The sequence below is a fragment of the Bos mutus genome, chromosome 9 (assembly GCF_027580195.1).
Source record: "Bos mutus isolate GX-2022 chromosome 9, NWIPB_WYAK_1.1, whole genome shotgun sequence".
In the NCBI taxonomy this organism is placed as follows: Eukaryota; Metazoa; Chordata; class Mammalia; order Artiodactyla; family Bovidae; genus Bos; species Bos mutus.
Genome location: NC_091625.1, coordinates 80,472,786 through 80,493,430, shown reverse-complemented (window position 1 = coordinate 80,493,430; position 20,645 = coordinate 80,472,786). Strand labels below are relative to the sequence as shown.

Here is a 20,645-nt window from a genome sequence, read left to right as displayed (position 1 = left end):
ACCAGCAAGCTTAAATTAATTATTTAAGGCATTAAATTTCACTGTGACCATCTTATTCTACTCCCCATTTGTTGTTGTTGTTTAGTCTCTAAGTTGTGTCTGACACTTTTGCAACCCTGTAGACTGCAGCCCACCAGGCTCCTCTGCCCATGGGATTTCCCAAGCAAGAATTCTAGAGTGGTTGCCACTTCCTTCTCCAGGGGATCTTCCTGACCCAGGGATCAAACTCACAACTCCTGCCTCTTCTGCATTAGCAGCTGTATTCTTTACCACTGAGCCATCTGAGGAGCCCTATTCTCCACTAGCATCTTATAAAATCTTAGTATAGAGGCATGTATATATCACTTGCCTTTTAAAACAAAGGTTTAAAAGATTAGAATATTAAGGGACCCATTTTAAAATTAGGAAGCTTTAACCAACACATTTTTATAATACTGGCTCCTACTATTTCCTAAAGTAAATGAAAGCTTTTTTATTTTGAAAATTAAAGTTACATCCAACTTCAAGTTTCTTCTTTTTTTGCTTTCTTTATAAAAATAATTGATGATAGCATTTTCTACTCTAATCACATTGAGACAAACACTGAATTCAAAAGAGTATTTTTAATGAAAACAAAACTCCTACGATCTCTGAGACCAAGGTAAACACCCTGGCTCAATGAGTAGTACATGTTGTTCCCTAAGCAAAAAGGGAAGACATCTTTACGGAAATCTTATGGTTCAGAGGCTCCACTTGGCAGTTGATGTTGGAAGAACAGAAAGGCCTCGTATGAGCAGTGGTAAAAGCCAAGCTAGTGTAGTCAATGAGTGGGTGACATCAGGCCTTATGGGTTATATTCAGGCGTGCTCAAAGTTTCAACAGCACTGATCAAAACTATAGGAAAGATAAATCCATTTTAAAATCAGTCCAACACCACTGGCAAACAAACAAAACTGTACTTGAATGGAATTCAACTTTGGCTGAATTTTCTTAAAAAGCTGGCCACGGGGCTACCCTTGACATGCATGTTTCAGTTTGGCACTGGGCCTCCCAAACAACAAAGCAGGTGAAATTCCTCAAATATACGCATCTAATAAATCATTCTGTCAGTTAGACAGTAACATTTACATATCACCCTTCCAGTTCCTAACTGGCTAATCAGTTGCAAGACCAAATTACACAGCACTGAGGCAATAAGAAACACAGGCGTGTAAACATCACAATGGCTCATTGTCCTGTCGAGTTTACCCGACTTAAAACATGCCATTTCTATTTAGATGAAGAACGCCTCCATAACGACACCATTTTTGTAAAGGTCCTAATCAAGCAAAACTAACCAACACAATATATTGTTTAGAAGTACATACCATCTTTTAAAAAGAGGGAATTATAAACACAAAATTATAGCAGCTATCCCTTGGCAAGAGGCAGAAATATGGGATGGGAAAGGAACATGACGTAGAAAGCAACAATAGCAAAATCAATTTTAAAACTGTACGTAATAACTTTTGCACAGACCTATTATACCATTTTATGTTTGCCATTTTTTTTTCCATGATTGACTTTTGAAAAGTCTCTATCTTTCCTGGAATATGGAGCCCTCTGTGTAAGACAGCAGAGGCTGAGATGGTTACACAGCATCACCGACTCAATGGACATGAATTCGAGCAAACTCCAGGAGATAGTGGAGGACAGGGAGACCTGGCATGCTGCAGTCCATGGGCTTGCAAAGAGTCAGACACAACTTAGCGACTGAACAACAACATGGAAGACAGCATTGCAAGCCCAGATTATGCAGAGTATTTGTATTTACTGTTTGGAGAAGGCGATGGCACCCCACTCCAGTACTCTTGCCTGGAAAATCCCACGGACGGAGGAGCCTGGAGGGCTGCAGTCCGCTGGGGTCGCAAAGAGTTGGACATGACTGAGCGACTTCACTTTCACTTTTCACTTTCATGCATTGGAGAAGGAGATGGCAACCCACTCCAGTGTTCTTGCCTGGAGAATCCCAGGGACGGGGGAGCCTAGTGGGCTGCCGTCTCTGGGGTTGCACAGAGTCGGACACGACTGAAGCAACTTAGCAGCAGTAGCAGTAGCAGAAATTCCTTTGAAAGCTCCTTGATCTTTCCAATATTTCCAGCTGAAAAGCAAAATTTTCTGCAATAGTAGCATCATATAAGGACTTCCCTGGTGGCTCAATAGTGGAAATAGCCTGCCAGTGCAGGAGACGCGAGTTCAACCCCTAGGTTGGGAAGATCCCCTAGGAAGGAAATGGCAACCCACTCTAGACTGCCTGGGAAATCCCGTGGACAGAGCCTGGTGGACTACAGTCCACAGGGTCACAGAGAGTAGAACATGACTTAGGGACTAAACAACAACAACAAAAGAGCATATAAGAAGAGCTAATAATGTACTTTTAGTTCTTTGATATTTACCACTTCTTTTTAAATTTAGGACTTTAATTTTTGTAATTTTTATTTTATATTGGAGTATGAAGTGAAGTGAAGTGAAAGTTGCTCAGTCATGTCTGACTCTTTGTGACCATGGACTACACAGTCCATGGAATTCTCCAGGCCAGAATACTAGAGTGGGTAGCCTTTCCCCTCTCCAGGGGATCTTTCCAACTCAGGAATTGAATCCAGGTTTCCCGCATTGCAGGCAGATTATTAACCAACTGAGCCACAAGGGAAGCCCACACTGGAGTATAGTTGATTAACAATGTTGTGTTAGTTTCAGACGTACAGCAAAGTGATTCAGTTATACATACACATGTATCTATTCTTTTTTAAATTCTTTTCCCATTTAGGTTATTACACAATATTGACCAGAGTTTCCTGTGCCATACAGTAGATCCCTGTTGGTTATCTAGTTTAAATATAAAGGTATGTACATGTCAATCTTAAACTCCTAATCTATCCCTCCCCTCACTCATGCCCCCCAGTAATCATAAATTCATTCTCTAAGTCTGAGTCTGTTTCTGTTTTGTAAATAAGCTCATTCTTAGCATTTTTCTTAGATTCCACATAAAAGTGATATATGATATTTGTTTCTCTCTGACTTACTTCACTTAGTATGATAACCATATGATAATCACTAGGATCACCAATGTTGCTGCAAACAGCACTATTTCATTCTTTTAAATGACTGAGTAATATTCCATTACACATATGTATCACATCTTCCTTACCATTCATCTGTCAATGGATATTTAGGGTGCTTCCATGTCTTGACTATTATAAACAGTGCTGCAATGAAGGGGGTTCATGGATCCTTTCAAATCATGTTTTTCTCAAAATATATTATGCCTAGGAGTAGAATTACTAGATATTATGGCAGCTCTATTTTTAGTTTTTTAAGGAAACGCCATACTGTTCTTCACAGTGGCTACACCAATTTATATTCCCACCAACAGTTTAGGAGGGTTCCTTTTTTTCCACAGCCTCTGAAGCATTAATTATCTGTAGATTTTTCGGTGATGGCCATTCTGATCGGTGTGAGGTCATACCACATAGTTTTGATCTGCACTTCTCTAATAATTAGGGATGCTGAAGATCTTTTCATGTGCCTCTTGGCCATCTAATGTCTTCTGAAAGATGAACTCCCCAGGTCGGTCGGTGCCCAATATGCTACTGGAGATCAGTGGAGAAATAACTCCAGAAAGAATGAAGGGATGGAGTCAAAGCAAAAACACCACCCAGTGGTGGATGTGACTGGTGATGGAAGTAAAGTCTCATGCTGTAAAGAGCAATACTGCATAGGAACCTGGAATGTCAGGTCCATGAATCAAGGCAAATTGGAAGTGGTCAAACGAGATGGCAAGAGTGAACATCAACATTTTAGGAATCAGTGAACTAAAATGGATTGAATGGGTAAATTTAACTCAGATGACCATTATATGTACTATTATGGGCAAGAATTCCTCAGAAGAAATGGAGTAACCATCATAGTCAACAAAAGAGTCCAAACTGCAGTACTTGGATGCAATCTCAAAAACGACAGAATGATCTCTGTTTGTTTCCAAGGCAAATCATTCAGTATCACGGTAATCCAAGTCTACTCCCTGACCAGTAATGCTGAAGAAGCTGAGTTGAACGGTTCTATGAAGACCTACAAGAACTTCTAGAACTAACACCCCAAAAAGATGTCATTTTCATTATGGGGGACTGGAATGCAAAAGTAGGAAGTCAAGAGATACCTGGAGTAACAGGCAAATTTGGCCTTGGAGTACAAAATGAAGCAGGTCAAAGGCTAACAGAGTTTTGCCAAGAGAACGCACAGGTCATAGCAAACACCCTCTTCCAACAACACAAGAGATGACTACACATGGACATCACCAGATGGTCAACACCGAAATCAGACTGATTATATTCTTTGCAGCCAAAGATGGAGAAGCTCTATAAAGTCAGCAAAAAACTGGGAGCTGACTGTGGCTCAGATCATGAACTCCTTATTGCCAACTTCAGACTGAAATTGAAGAAAGTAAGGAAAACCACGAGACCATTCAGGTATGACCTAAATCAAATCCCTTATGATTATACAGTGGAAGTGAGAAATAGATTCAAGGGATTAGATCTAATAGACTGCCTGAAGAAGTTCGTGACATTTTGTAGGAGGCAGTGATCAAGACCATCCCCAAGAAAAAGAAATGCAAAAAGGCAAAATGATTGTCTGAGGAGGCCTTACAAATAGCCAAGAAAAGAAGAGAAGCAAAAAGCAAAGGAAAAAAGGAAAAATATACCCATTTGAATGCAGAGTTCTAAAGAATCGCAAGGAAAGATAAGAAAGCTTTCCTCAGTGATCAGTGCAAAGAAATAGAGGAAAACAACAGAATGGGAAAGACTAGAGATCTCTTCAAGAAAATAAGAGATACTAAGAGAACATTTCATGCAAAGATGGGCTCAATAAAGGACAGAAATGGGATGGACCTAACAGAAGCTGAAGATATTAAGAAGAGGTGGTAAGAATACAGAGAAAAACTATATAAAAAAGATCTTCATGACCCAGATAAACACGATGGTGTGATCACTCATCTAGAGCCAGACATACTGGAATGCAAAGTCCAGTGGGCCTTAGGAAGCATCATTACAAAAAAAGCTAGTGGAGGCGATAGAATTCCAGTTCAGCTATTTCAAGTCCTAAAAGATGATGCTGTGGAAGTCCTGCACTCAATATGTCAGCAAATTTGGAAATTTCAGCAGTGGCCACAGGACGGGAAAAGGTCAGTTTTCATTCCAATCCCAAAGAAAGGCAATGCCAAAGAATGCTCAAATTACCGCACAATTGTACTTATGTCACACATTAGCAAAGTAATGCTCAAAATTCTCCAAGACAGACTTCAACAGTACGGGAACAGTGAACTTCCAGAATTCAAGCTGGATTTAGAAAAGGCAGAGGAACCAGAGATCAAATTGCCAACATCTGTTGGATTATCAAAAAAGCAAGAGAGTTCCAGAAAAACATATACTTCTGCTTTATTGACTATGCCAAAGTCTTTGACTCTATGGATCACAATAAACTGTGGAAAATTCTTAAAGAGATGGGAATACCAAACCAACTGACCTGCCTCTTGAGAAATCTGTATACAGGTCAAGAAGCAACAGGTAGAACTGGACATGGAACAACAGACTGGTTCCAAATTGGGAAAGGAGTATGCCAAGGCTGTATATTGTCACCCTGTTTATTTAACTTATATGCAGAGTACATCATGAGAAATGCTGGACTGGATGAAGCACAAGAGGGCTGGGAGAAATATCAATAACCTTAGACATTCAGATGACATTGCCCTTATGGCTGAAAGCGAAGAAGAACTAAAGAACCTCTTGATGAAAGTGAAAGAAGAGAGTGAAAAAGTTGGCTTAAAACTCAACTTTAAGAAAATGAAGATCATGGCATCTGGTCCCATCACTTCATGGCAAATAGATGGTGAAACAGTGGAAACAGTGACAGACTTTATTTTGGGGGCTTCAAAATCACTGCAGATGGTGACTGTAGCCATGAAATTAAAAGATGCTTGCTCCTGGGAAGAAAAGTTATGACCAAACTAGACAGCATATTAAAAAGCAGAGACATTACTTGTCCAACAAAGGTCCATTTAGTCAAAGCTATGGCTTTTCCAGTAGTCATGTATGGATGTGAGATTTGGACTATAAAGAAAGCTGAGCACCGAAGAATTGATGCTTTTGAACCGTGGTGTTGGTGATGATTCTTGAGAGTCCTTTGGACAGTGAGGAGATCCAACCTGTCCATCCTAAAGGAAATCAGTCCTGAACAGTCATTGGAAGGACTGATGCTGAAGCTGAAACTCCAATCATTTGGTTACCTGAGGCAAAGAGCTGACTCATTTGAAAAGACCCTGATGCTGGGAAACATTGAAGGTGGGAGGAGAAGGGGACGGCAGAGGATGATGTGGTTGGGTGGTATCACCGACTCGATGGGCTTGAGTCTGAGTAAACTCCAGGAGTTGGTGATAGACAGGGAGGCCTGGCGAGCTGCAGTCCATGGGGTCGCCAGGAGTCGGACATGACTAAGTGATTGAACTGAACTGAACTTATGTTTTCTTTGGAGAAACGTCTATTTAGATATTCTGCCCATTTTTTGATTTTTTTAATATTGATTGGCATGAGCTGTTTGTGTGTTTTGGAGACTAATCCCTTGTTGGTCCCTTTTATTTGCGAATACTTTTCCCCTTTCTGTGGCTAGTCTTCTCATCTTATTTTGCAAAGCAGACATTTTTAATTTTAATACAGTCCATCTTATCAATTATTTCTTTCATGGATCATGCCTTTAGTGTTGTATCTAAACTGTCATCACCATAGCCAAGGTCATCTAGGTTTTCTCTTCTGTTGTCTTCTAAGTTTTATAGCCTGGTGTTTTACCTTTAGGCCTGTGATCCATTTTGAGCTAAGTTTTGTAGAGTGTAAGGTCTATGTCTGGATTCATTGTTTTACATGTAGGCATCCAGGAAAGACTATCTTTACTCCTTTGTATAGCCTTCGTTTCTTCACATCAAAGATCAGTAGTCTGGGTTTGTCTGGGTTTATTTCCAGGCTCTCTATTTTGTTCCACTGATTTACTCATGTATTCTTTCACCAATGCCACACTGTCTTAATTACTATAGCTTTACAACAAGTCTTGAAGTCAGGCAGAGTCAGTCCTCCAAATTTGGTCTTCTTCAGTCTTCTGTTAGTTTTCTGGGTCTTTGGTCAGAATCAGTGTTTTGATATCCATAAACTAACTTACTGGGAATTTTGTTTAGAATTTCATTGATTCAAATTGGGAGGAACAACTTGAGTCTTCCTATCCATGAACATAGACTCTCTCTCCATTTATTCAGTTGTTCTTTGGTTTTGTTTATCATAATTCTCTAGTTTTTCTCATATAGATCCTGTACATATTGCTTTATATTTATACCTAAGTATTCCATTTTGGGGCATCCTAATGTAAATGGCATTTTTAAATTTCAAATTCCGTCTGTTTAATGCTAGTATACAGGAAAGTGAGTGTATCCTGCAATCTTGCTATAATCACTTATTAGTTTCAGGATTTTTTTTGGTCTGTTTTTTCAGATTTTCTACATAATATTTACCTCTTTTTAGTCAAAAACAACCGTCGCCATCTTTGGTCAAATCAAAAAAATGATTTATGGTTATTTCTCTAAACAATAGGTAAAAATTGATTTTTTTCAGCTTTATTGAAGTACAATTGACAAAACTGTATATATTTAAGATTCATTACTTATATTTTATACATGTATACACTGTGAAATGATTACCACAAACAAGCTAATTAACATATCCATCACTTCACACAGTTATCATTTTATTTCCCTGCCTCCTTTTCTTCCTTCCTTTCTCTTTCTTTCAACGTGCTCAAGATCTACCTTTTTAGAAAATTTCAGGTGTACAATATAATACTGCTCCAGAACTTATTCATCTTGCATAACTGAAACTTTTCGTCCTTTAATAATCTCCCTATTTTCCCCTTCGCCCAGTTTCTGGCAAGTACCACTCTAGTCTCTGCTCCTTTAAGTTTGACTATTTTGGATTTATCACTGATTCAATGGACATGAGTTTGAGCAAACTCCAGGAGTTGGTGATGGACAGGGAGGCCTGGAGTGCTATAGTCCATGGGGTTGCAAAGAGTCAGACACGACTGAGCGACTGAACTGAACTGAACTGAACCTTTTCATATAACTGGGTTATTTATATGTCTTCTTTTAAGAAATGTCTATTCAGGTCCTTTACCCATTATTTTTTAAAAATTTTATACAATTCTTAAAGGTTACTTTCTACTTACAGTTACCTTAATTTTTATAATATTTGCTACTTCCCTAAGAACTAGGTTAAAAACTGATTCTTTTTTAAAAAATCAAAAACCCTTTGCTAAATAATCTCCAAGACCTAAAACTGGTTCAAGATTTTTTGGCATAATGTGTGTGCTTTGGCCAGTATGAAGATTATTCCCTGATTTACGGCAATTTCTCCAACCAAGGTATATTAGTTAGCAATTTTCATCATATTATTAGTATAGTAGCTGCTTGGTTCAGTTCAGTTCAGTTCAGTTCAGTCACTCAGTCATGTCCGACTCTTTGCGACCCCATGAACTGCAGCATGCCAGGCCTCCCTGTCCATCACCAACTCCCGGAGTTCGCTCAAACTCACGTCCATTGAGTTGGTGATGTCATCCAACCATCTCATCCTCTGCCATCCCCTTCTCCTCCTGCCCTCAATATTTCCCAGCATCAGGGTCTTTTCAAATGAGTCAGCTCTTCACATCAGGTGACCAAAGTATTGGAGTTTCAGCTTCAACATCAGTCCTTCCAGTGAACACTCAGGAGTGATCTCCTTTAGGATGGACTAGTTGGATCTCCTTGCAGTCCAAGGGACTCTCAAGAGTCTTCTCCAACACCACAGTTCAAAAGCATCAATTCTTCTGCACTCAGTTTTCTTTATAGTCCAACTCTCACATCCATACATGACCACTGGAAAAACCATAGCCTTGACTAGATGGACCTTTGTTGATAAAGTAATGTCTCTGCTTTTTAATATGTTGTCGAGGTTGGTCATAATTTTCCTTCCAAGGAGTAAGCATCTTTTAATTTCATGGCTGCAATCACCATCTGCAATAGATTGAAAATTTCAAGAGCTAGATACTGATGCTCAATTGTTTACTTTTTTAAGCCCATTATAAATAAGATGCCCACTGGGGAAAACACACAGAAGATGCAAATAAAAATTCACTTAATTCACAAGAACAATGTAACCTGGATTTTCACAACAGTGCAGTCCTGGGTGATGGTAATAATTACTGAAATAGAGAACAATGAGGTGAACACAGGTTTGGAAGGTGAAACCAGTCATTTTTTTTGAACATAGTTTGAAATGTATATTAATCCTCTAAGCAGACACACAAATCAGGCAGTTGGATATAAGAATAAGGTGCTCAGAAGAGACTGGGGCTCAAGATATAAATCTGGAAGATCATCAACAGAATATATTTAAAGTCACGATATTAGATGAGTTCCCCCAGGGAATGAATATGGACTAGACACAAAAGAGAATCTAGGGCTGATTTCTGCGGCATCTGAAATTGAAAGTTTAAGAAGAGAAAGAGAATTAAGAAAGGAAGACTGAGAAGAAAGAGTCAGAAATGAAGGTGGAAGGTCAGGAGAATGTACTTTCCCAGCAGCCAAGAGTTAAGAAATTATCACCAGGAAGAGAAAGTGACTGGCTGGAACAAATGTTCTTGAGAGTTTAAGTTAACTGAAGACTCAGAATTATTATTGCTACTGTATTTGTCAATGAGGTGGTCCCTGGTGACCTTACTCAGAATGGAGTTGGTACAAGAAACAATGGCGAAGAGGAAACTGGAAGCACAGACAGTTCTTTCAGAGTTTTGCTGGAAATGGAACAAGAGACACAGGGTGGATAAAAGACCGAGATACATTTTATTTGTTTTGTTTATGATAAGAGATAGCAAATGTTTGTAGATTGATGGAAATGAAGAAGCTGAAATGGAAAATTGAATAAAACAGGAAGGAGAGGAAATAATCTCAGTAATGGAATCCTCAAGTCGGCAAGGAGTTCTGGAGTCCAGGACACGCATGGAAGAGTTGTTCTTAGAAGTCCAGGCAGTCCACCCGGCCACCCTAGTAGGAGGGAACACGGAGTACCGCTTCAGATGAAGGTGGACTGGCAGATCCGACGGTGGAAGAATGAAGAGGTTTCTTCTGGTTGCTTTGTTTTCCTAACTGAAACAAACAGTGAGTTCACCATGCTCTTTGGCCGGTATGAAGACTTCTTTGAGTGAGAGGATCAGAGAAAGGGTGCCCAAGATCTGAAGACAAAAGAACACAGGGGAAAGACGTGCTGTGAGAACAGGAGAGTCAAATGGTTAGGGAAATGCATTGTTAGGCAGTACTGAGAGCCCACAGGATATCTGTGGTCACGCATATGAACGAAGACCATACAGCATACTTCCATGAGTTACTTTGTGTTCAACTGCTCAGGGGCAAGAATGAGTACGTAGGTGGTTGAGTTTAATCAGAATTACAGATTTTCTAGGCGAACGAGACTGAGGGCAGAAAAGGATATAGTAGCTGATGGTTTGCAAGGGTGTGATTACAATGTTGAACCACAGAATCTATGCTAAAAAAATGAGGAAAGGAGGGGGGCGTAAGGACTGGAAAAGATGCTACAGCAGAATGTCTCTGAGAAATTATCTTACTGCAAAGTAACAGAGCAATCCCAAATTCAGCAAAAAGCAAGGGATGTTACCTCCAACAGGCATTCCCCTAGAAAAAAAAAGTCTCACTTTTCCTTTATAATTTAGATCTTCGGCAACAGTGCTGCTCCCCTTTCTAGTTATGCCTAAGGTCATTGATGGCAATTTTTTAAATATCAAATGAGGTCACATCATAAATGGCTCCCTGTGGCAAACAGAAATTGGCTCAAATGTGTTTATTACAGTCAAGAGTTTAACTTCTTTAACGTATGAAGAAATTTTAAATATTAGAAGGAAAATTCATTTAGAATGATAATTCTAGGTTGCTCTTCAGTAAAAATGTAAAGTAGGAATGAAGCAATTGTGAATGTGTTACATAGTATCTATGATATAGGGCTTTTCACGTGACATAGTGGTAAAGAATCTGCCTGCCCATTCAGGAGACCTGAGTCAATTTCTGGATTGAGAAAATTCCCTGGAGAAGGAAATGGCAACCCACTCCAGTATTCTTGCCTGGCAAAATCCTATGGACGGAGGAGCCTGGCAAGCTGCAGTACATGGGGTTGCAGAGAATTGGACACGACTGAGCACATATGAACACATGTAATAAACTTAATTTCTAACTTATATTTGATAGAGACCATGTCTAGATTGAAGGATATTCCTTTTTAAAGTTACTTTTTGAAGACAGGGAAGTCATTAAGAAAACTTCCAATCAATTATTATTATATAGTATTTGTTGACCATTATATAGTATTTATAGTGCTATGGTAGTATGCACAGAGGTGAAATCTTAGTCCAAGGAAATTTATATAGTGAGGCTTCAAGATTAAGTTTTACTTACAGACAAAACAAGGATCTTCTTTTTTGGTTTGTTTTTTAATTCATTTGAAATCAGAATTTAAGAGTAAAGAGAGGAGCAATCTGGACAACAGAGGTCTCTCATTTTAGGAGAAGGCAATGGCACCCCACTCCAGTACTTTTGCCTAGAGAATCCCATGGACGGAGGAGCCTGGTAGGCTGCAGTCCATGGGGTCGCTAGAGTCGGACACGACTGAGCGACTTCACTTTCACTTTTCACTTTCATGCATTGGAGAAGGAAATGGCAATCCACTCCAGTGTTCTTGCCTGGAGAATCCCAGGGACAGGAAGCCTTGGTGGGCTGCCATCTATGGGGTCGCACAGAGTCGGACATGACTAAAGCGACGCAGCAGCAGCAGCAGCAAGTAAGACTATACTTATTTGCCTTTGAAACTGACCAATGGAAAGCATTATAAAGACTTAGAAAAGGTGATTTAGCCAGTTTAGGTATATCAATTTACATTCATTCGCATAAACTGCAATGGAAGCAGCAAAACCAACACTGCTCAGTTTAGCACTTTCAGGAGCTAATTACAATTTGGATATACTTATTAATGTAGTCTCTCTGCTTGGAGTATTTGTCCAGATTAGCATGTTCAAACCCTGGTCAGGGAGCTAAGATTCCACATGCTTCATGGTCAAAAAACCAAAACATAAAACAGAAGCGATATTGTAAAATAATTCAGTAAAGATTTATAAATGGTCCACATCAAGCTCCCTGACCAGGGTTCGAACATCCACCCCAGGCACTGGAAGGTGAAGTCCTAACCACTGTGCCACCAAGGAAGTCCCTCTAATGCTACTTTCTGGATTAGAGTGTCAAGAACTAATCTGGACAAATACTTCCAAGCAGAGAGACTACTTTAATAAGTATATCCAAATTGTAATTAGCTCTTGCCATTAAAAAGAACTCATTTGAATCAGTTCTAATGAGGTGGATGAAACCGGAGCCTATTATACAGAGTGAAGTAAGCCAGAAAGAAAAACACCAATACAGTATACTAACGCATATATATGGAATTTAGAAAGATGGTAACGATAACCCTGTATGTCAGACAGCAAAAGAGACACAGATGTATAGAACAGTCTTTTGGACTCTGTGGGAGAAGGTGAAGGTGGGATGATTTGGGAGAATGGCACTGAAACATGTATAATATCATATGTGAAACGAATCACCAGTCCAGGTTCGATGCAGGATACAGGACGCTCGGGGCTGGTGCACTGGGATGACCCAAAGGGATGGTACGGGGAGGGAGGTGGGAGGGGATTCAGGATGGGGAACACTTGTACACCCGTGGTGGATTCATGTTGATGTATGGCAAAACCAATACAATATTGTAAAGTAATTAGCCTCCAATTAAAATAAATAAATTTATATTAAAAAAAAAAGAAAAATATATAATTCAGACTTCATTAACTCAGGCTAGATTACTGGCCATGTCTCTCTTAGTGACATTTTAGCTTTTAACTATTCCACTACTCCTTGCTACTTTAGAAAAACTAACAAATTTTTTAAACTTTAAAATTCATCATTTTCAAGGACAAATTTTATACTGTGCCTACTTCATTCCTGAATTTTACATTTTTAATTCCTCTCTCAAAGGCAGCAATAAATAGAATTTAAAAAACAAGAAGAGGTAAATAGGGGTAGGATTTTATGAAATCTGACATAACTGATAATAAATGTCAACTGCCAGAACTTGAAAAGATAACTTGGTTGAACATGAAATTTTACATCACATCATTTTCTCCTCAAAATTCTGTAGGTGTTTCCCTGTTACTTTCTTTAATCCACAGTCTAAATGACAGACGCTAAGTTTAGATGACTCAGAGTATCGTAATATTTGCTCCATAGCAGGTAATTTGTTAAAAGTACTCTTTATATTTTATTTTGTTTTTCATGCATGGAGATTTACATGATAGTTAATAACTATCTTAAATCACAAACTTTGCCAGGATGAGTCCAGGTGTGTGTCATTTCTTACCTATTTCGCTTGAGAAATATGAACATTTCAATCCATATACTCAGACCTTTTTCCTCTCAGCTCTGGGAATTTTTTTTCTATTTTGCTTTATTATTTCTGTCCTAATTGCTGTGTTTTATTTTTCACAAATAACAATTGTTATTGAATTTCCATTCTTTCCACCTTATAGCCTCATTTTCATTATTTTAGTTCCTTTTCCTTTTTCTTTTGAATTCTGAGAGAATTTCTTTAGCTTGTTCTCCACCACACTGATCTGATTTTCCACAATATCAATTTTGGTTTTTACTGGCCCTGCTGTACATCTAATTTTGCCACTGCATTTTTAGAGTCTTGCAATTAATGTTCTGTCACCCACCTTCCTTTTCATTTCTGTTGTCTTTTCATTTCTCCATTCTCAACTTTCGATCTTGTACTCTGTTTCTTAGATACTATTCATTCTAATGAGTCTGAGGATTTTGAACAGTTTTATATTAACCACATTTTTGGTTTCCTAGCATAAAAAAACTTTATTAGCATGCTCCTCTTGTGAGTTTTTAGGATGATATTCTGTTTCCCTCGTAGCTCAGTTAGTAAAGAATCCGCCTGCAATGCAGGAGACACGGGTTCGATTCCTGGGTCGCGAAGATCCCCTGGAGAAGGGATAGGATAGCCACTCCAGTATTCCTGGGCTTCCATTGCAGCTCAGCTGGTAATCTGCCTGCAACGCAGGAGACATGGGTTCAATCCCTGGGTTGGGAAGATCCCCTGGAGAAGGGAAAGGCTACCCTCTCCAGTATTCTGGCCTAGAGAATTCCAAGGGGTCCATGGGGTGGCAGAGACTGAGTGACTTTCACTTTCACTTCTGCTTCCCATGTTGCTGCTAAGTTGCTTCAGTCGTGTCCAACTCTGTGTGACCCCAGAGACGGCAGCCCACCAGGCTCCGATGTCCCTGGGATTCTCCAGGCAAGAACACTGGAGTGGGTTGCCATTTCCTTCTCCAGTTTCCCATGTTACGCAATAATTTTCAAGGGTTGTATATAAGTTGTTTCTCTATTTACTCAGCTTGGAACAACAACAAAAAGATTTATCTAAGACTAATATTTTTCCAACAGATAATATATGTAGATTAATCTGAGGGTCACTCTTTTTCTTCAGTGCTCCTCTAGTCCCAGAATTATGGCCAAATACAATCTATAATTATTATTGTATTGATCCAACCAGTCAATCTTAAAGGAAATCAGTCCTGAATATTCACTGGAAGGACTGATACTGAAACGCCAATACTTTGGCTACCTGATGTGAAGAACTGACTCATCAGAAAAGAACCTGATGCTGGGAAAGATTGAAGGTGGGAGGAGAAGGGGACAACAGAGGATGAGATGGTTGGATGGCATCACTGACTCGATGGATATGAGGCTGAGTAAGCTCCAGGAGTTGGTGATGGACCGGGAAGCCTGGTGTGCTGCAGTCCATGGGGTCGCAAAGAGTCTAACACGACTGAGCAACTGAACTGAACTGAATAATGTATATGTATAATTTTAGCTCAGTTCAGTAGTATTTTGTAAGCCTTCCAAGTAGTGAGCATTTGCCCATTGAGAAGGCATTTTGCTGCATTCATGGGTTGGTTCTCTATCACTTTGAAGTAATGGAGTTCATGAAAAAGAAACTATAAATCCAAGAGCACACTACTGCTTATTAGTTGAAACCTATACCACTTGGTTTGTGTATATGAATTTCTCAGGATGCAATGCACTTCTGTTAGTCTTTCTCCTACTTCCTTCTTGCCTACTTATTTTCTGGGTTCTACAGACACCAGTTAGGCCTCACTTTGGCCACTTTTCAGATCCACACCACTGGAATAAAGAAGTCCTTCCAAGGTGCTTTCAAAACATTACAAACTGTATGCTTCTATTTCTATGACATTTTTGAAAGGGTAAAAATATAGTGATGGAGAAGGGAACAGTGGTTAGGAATTGGGGGAGGGTGGACTTCAAATAAATAGCATGATGGAGTTTATGGGACGATGGAAGTGTTCTGTATCTTGATCACAGTGGCAGGTACACAAATCTATGCATGTGTTAAAATAGAACTATATACACAAAAAATCAAATTTAGTGTATGTTAATTAAAAATAAAATAGAAAAAGTGAATAAAAAAAGAGAAATCTTTCCAGACACTTTTATCCCTGAATCAGAAACAGGAAAACAGCTTCAGTACTATTATCTTAGGTTTTACACCAGCAGATATGGAGGGCTATTGATTACATATTTGTAGATAATTTCACTAGCTTTCATGGGACTTACCCATTCAGATTGTGAAACCAGGCTGACTGTTAATTCTAAATTTTTTATATTATTATGAATTTTCATTATAGATACATATATATATATATAATGAAAATTGAGGATGATATACATATCATCCTCAATTTTCTGATGAAGAAATGAGGTCACCAAACGTGGCTTCTCCAAGGAAAGACTCAGAAGCAGGACTAGGCTGCCGACCCAGGAGATTTTACTCGAGAGCCTGTGCACTTAATCACTGAATTCTCTATTCTTTCCAAATGCTAAATTAAACAATTAGTGACAGATTTTATTTGCTTGGGCTCCAAAATCACTGTGGAATTTTGGACTGCAGTGATGAAATTAAAAGACACTTGCTCCTTGGAAGGAAAGCTATGACAAACCTAGACAGCATATTAAAAACCAGAGACATCACTTTGCTGACAAAGGTCCATATAGTCAAAACTATTGTTTTCCCAGTAGTCATGTACAGGTGTGAGAGTTGGACCATAAAGAAGGCTGAGCACTGAAAAATGGATGCCTCTGAACTGTGGTGCTGGAGAAGGCTCTTAAGAGTCCCTTTGGAATGCAAGGAGTTCAAACCAATCAATCCCAAAGGAAATCAACTCTGAATATTCATTGGAAGGACTGTTGCTGAAGCTAAGGCTCCAGTACTTTGACCACCTGATGCAAAGAGCCGACTGACTGGAAAAGACCCTGATCCTGGGAAAGACTGAAGGCAAAAAAGAGAGGCAGAGGATGAGGTGGTTAGATAGCATCACTGACTCAACTGACATGAATTTGAGCAAACTCTGGGAGATGGTGAAGGACATAGGAGCCTGGTGTGCTGCAGTCCTTGGGGTCCCGAGGAGTCAGACACAACTTAGTGACTGAACAACAAGAAGAGAGCATTTATTAACTAACTGATATGTGCCAGGCATTGGGTTGTGCAATTAACAAACATTAATACATTTAATACTCACAACTCTATGTGATGGATACTATTATCATTCCCATTTAATAAATTAAAACCAACAGCAATAACAATGTTAGGCCTTAGAGATGGGAATAAATTTACCTAGAGTCAGATAACCGGCACATGAAAAGGTTGGGATTCAAATTCAATCTGACTTCTAAACACAAGCACTCATCTCTTATGCTATAACACCTCTACTTAATAGGTATAATATGTTGCATATACTCCAGTAAATGTATGGTGTATTTTGCTAAGAAATTTCATATGTCAAGAATGATCATTTTCTATATTCAACTATAAATTAATACCTTCTGAGACAAAAATTTTCCTTCATTAAATACAAAAGGTTACATATTAACCTGAGACATCTGAATGCACTTGTGGTAGGGGGTTTAAATTCCATAATTTTTCCTATATGCACCCTGGTAGATAGCTGTACACTGCATCAAGAGGCTTTCTTACCCTTTGACTTCCTGTAGTGTTTAACCGACAAGGAGTACTGGCAGAAAATCAGACAGAGAAAGAAAAAGAACCTTGGGATATTTGTTCTGTTTTGCAGGCTGGATGAGAAACAAAGGTCACTGCTCAGGCCTTGCAGTGGTAACCTACCCTTATTACTAGGCCACAAGTTTTGTGCTGTTGTGTGTGACTTCGCTATACCCTGTCCACCCTTGTAAACCATTCCTTCCCTAAATTCACTTAAATTACTCAGTTTAAGCATCCCATCTCTTTTCTCTGAAGGGCCTGGGCTGATACAGAAGTTATCTATTCTGGTATAGAACAATGCTTTAATATTCTAGAAGAGGATATTTTCCCATTCTATATGAATTCTTAATGTTCATGTAGGGCTTCCCTGTGGCTCAGATGGCAAAGAATCTCCTACAATGTAGGAGACCCGAGTTTGATCCCTGGGTCAAGAAGATCCTCTGGAGAAGAGAATGGCAACGTACTCTAGTATTCTTGCTGGGAGAATTCCATGGACAGAGGAGCCTGATGAGCTACACAGTTCCTGGGGTTGCAAAGAGTCAGACAGGAATGTTTATATGTCTTTTTAGAAATAGCAACATTGTGTAAGTGTAATTACAAAGAAAAAGATGGGTAATGCTACAGCAAACACACTTTCCCCGGACTCCTAATGTTGACTTTTCAATCTGAATCTAATAAATCATTCATGACTCAGCTAAATTACAATTTCAAGGCAAGATGAATGGAATGCACAAGCAAACCCATGATTACAGTGTATAGAAAGCTATATTGCTCACTTCAGCCATGTCAATTCCATCCTAATTACCATGGAATCTTTAGGCACTTAAAGATTTATATTTGCCTTAAGCATTTATGCTGCTGCTGCTGCTGCTGCTAAGTAGCTTCAGTCATGTCCAACTCTGTGCAACCCCACAGACGGCAGCCCACCAGGCTCTCCTGTCCCTGGGATTCTCCAGGCAAGAACACTGGAGTGGGTTGCCATCTCCTTCTCCAATGCATGCAACTGAAAAGTGAAAGTGAAGTCGCTCAGTCGTGTCTGACCCTCAGCGACCCCATGGACTGCAGCCTTCCAGGCTCCTCCGTCCATGGGATTTTCCAGGCAAGAGTACTGGAGTGGGGTGCCATTGCCTTCTCTGTTAAGCATTTATAAGCCCATACTAAATGTATCTAATACCACTGGGTTTTATAAACAGTCAAAGACAATTAATCACTTATATTTATGAGATAATGTCATGAAATATTTGCAGAGCATCTCCTAGACAGGAAACTGTGGGGCTGAAGTACCTCCAGTGATCACTGGCATTATCTTTCTATTCATAAAAAATGTGTGAGCATTAATAGAGAAATAAATACTCTAAATATTGGAAAGACTATAAATTGATTGACCTAAAGTTAAGATACTCTTTTAAGGACTTTGAATATCAATTCTGCCTCTAAGAATTTATCCTAAGAAAATAATCACAGATGTATCTAAAGATTTATCTATCCATATATTCACCAAGACAATCAATAATATAAATTCCCATAGGAAGGAATATGCAGTCATTAAAAATGATGTTATGGAAGAACGTATGCTGACAAGGAATTATTTACAAAATATTCTAGGTGGAAAACAGGTAATAAAATGATACATAAGCTGTTTTTGGTGTCAGCCAAGATGAAGAAAGCTGATTGCAGCCCAACATTCCCACTGACTACAACTAAAGCGCCTCAGATCAGCCTCAGTCGTGTCCGACTCTTTGCAACCCCATGAATCACAGCACGCCAGGCCTCCCTGTCCATCACCAACTCCCGGAGTTCACTCAGACTCACGTCCATCGAGTCAGTGATGCCATCCAGCCATCTCATCCTCTGTCGTCCCCTTCTCCTCCTGCCCCCAATACCTCCCAGCGTGAGAGTCTTTTCCAATGAGTCAACTCTTCGCATCAGGTGGCCAAAATACTGGAGTTTCAGCTTTAGCATCATTCCTTCCAAAGAAATCCCAGGGCTGATCTCCTTCAGAATGGACTGGTTGGACCTCCTTGCAGTCCAAGGGACTCTCAAGAGTCTTCTCCAATACCATAGTTCAAAAGCATCAATTCTTTGGCGCTCAGCTTTCTTCACAGTCCAACTCTCACATCCATACATGACCACTGGAAAAACCATAGCCTTGACTAGATGGACCTTTGTTGGCAAAGTAATACCTCTGTTTTGAATATGCTATCTAGGTTGGTCATAACTTTCCTTCCAAGGAGTAAGTGTCTTAATTCCATGGCTCCTAACAAAATACAAAAACCAACTACCTGAAGACTTTGAAAAGTACACATACCAGATGTATCAGGAATTAGAGGGAAAACTTAAATAAAGATCCATAATGTGTCAGGCTCATGGAGCTTTACTGTCCTTTCTCACCTAGAATTGACTTGAGGGTAAGTTGAATCCGGGAATTATGCAGCAAGCACAGACAGCCAGAACTCCAGGAGAATCGCTTTTTTCCCAGCCAGAGGTCTGGGGAAATGACTCTTGTGTGCTGGAGACTGTGAATATTTTTTTTCACCTTTTATTTCACTCTCAGCTTTGCTCTGAACCCAGGCTCCAGATAGAGAGCTTCACTGTCAACAGCACAGGTACCTGAACCCCAAGAAAAGCCCATATTTCTTGCCAGAGGAACTGGGAAAAGAACTTCTTACAAAGGGCTCTCCTGCTGCTTGTCTATAAGAAAGTTCCAATTGTGTAGGCTGCACAACGGCATGGGAGGCTAAAATTCTGAGAGGACTCCATCCTTCTGACCAGAGGAACCAAGAAAAAGAGCATGTGAGAGTTGCAGAGCATGGGAGAAATCATGGAGAGAAGACAGATGAAAAGAAGCAATTCCTAAGCCTGTGTTATGAACTAACATAAGTCCTGGACCTGACCAGAACAAACCTAAAGAGGCTCAGCAGAGGTGTCAAGACATAAACTACCATAGAAACCATTACACTAGTTCTAGACTAACTCCTGAGCGGTATAAGCTCCAGTAAGATCCAAATATCCGGGCATAGTTTTTGAAATTTCAGCTGACATCAGAACCACTATGAGACAGAATATGAAGGTTGAACCTAAATTGATTGATTGCCTCCTAAACAATCAAACAGAAAACCATTTTCCAAAGGACATTAATCTGATCAATATTCAAGGAAAAAGACAATTAACAAATACTTATTCCAGGTTGGCAAAGATGTTGGAATTATCACGCAAGACCTTTAGAGCAGCTCTTCAACAATCCTGAATAAGGTAAAAGTGAACATTGTTTAAAAGAATAAAAGATAGAGATGCTTAATTGAGAAGTAGAAGCTATGAAGAAAAGAAGAAATTTTAGAGCTGAAAAAGACAAAAGCTGAAATTTAAAAGCTCACT

General features: G+C 39.4%; 1 protein-coding gene across 6 annotated transcripts in view; it reads right to left on the bottom strand.

The window, feature by feature from the left end:
- AIG1 (androgen induced 1) overlaps positions 1-20,645 on the bottom strand; it is a 272,128-nt gene that overhangs the window by 236,731 nt on the left and 14,752 nt on the right. Inside the window, exons 2-3 of one of the 6 annotated variants that reach the window (XR_011465396.1) lie at positions 10,151-10,314; positions 7,653-9,097 (exon numbers count right to left, since the gene is read on the bottom strand). The exons of 3 other annotated variants lie outside the window; for them this stretch is intronic. Coding sequence is in view for 2 of the 3 variants with exons in the window: in XM_070376787.1 (XP_070232888.1) it covers positions 10,225-10,314 (90 nt within the window). In the remaining variant the exon portion in view is untranslated. Of the gene's footprint in view, positions 1-7,652; positions 9,098-9,163; positions 10,315-20,645 lie in introns of those variants that run through there. 2 more of the 6 variants (XM_070376788.1, XM_070376787.1) reach the window with 2 other exon arrangements.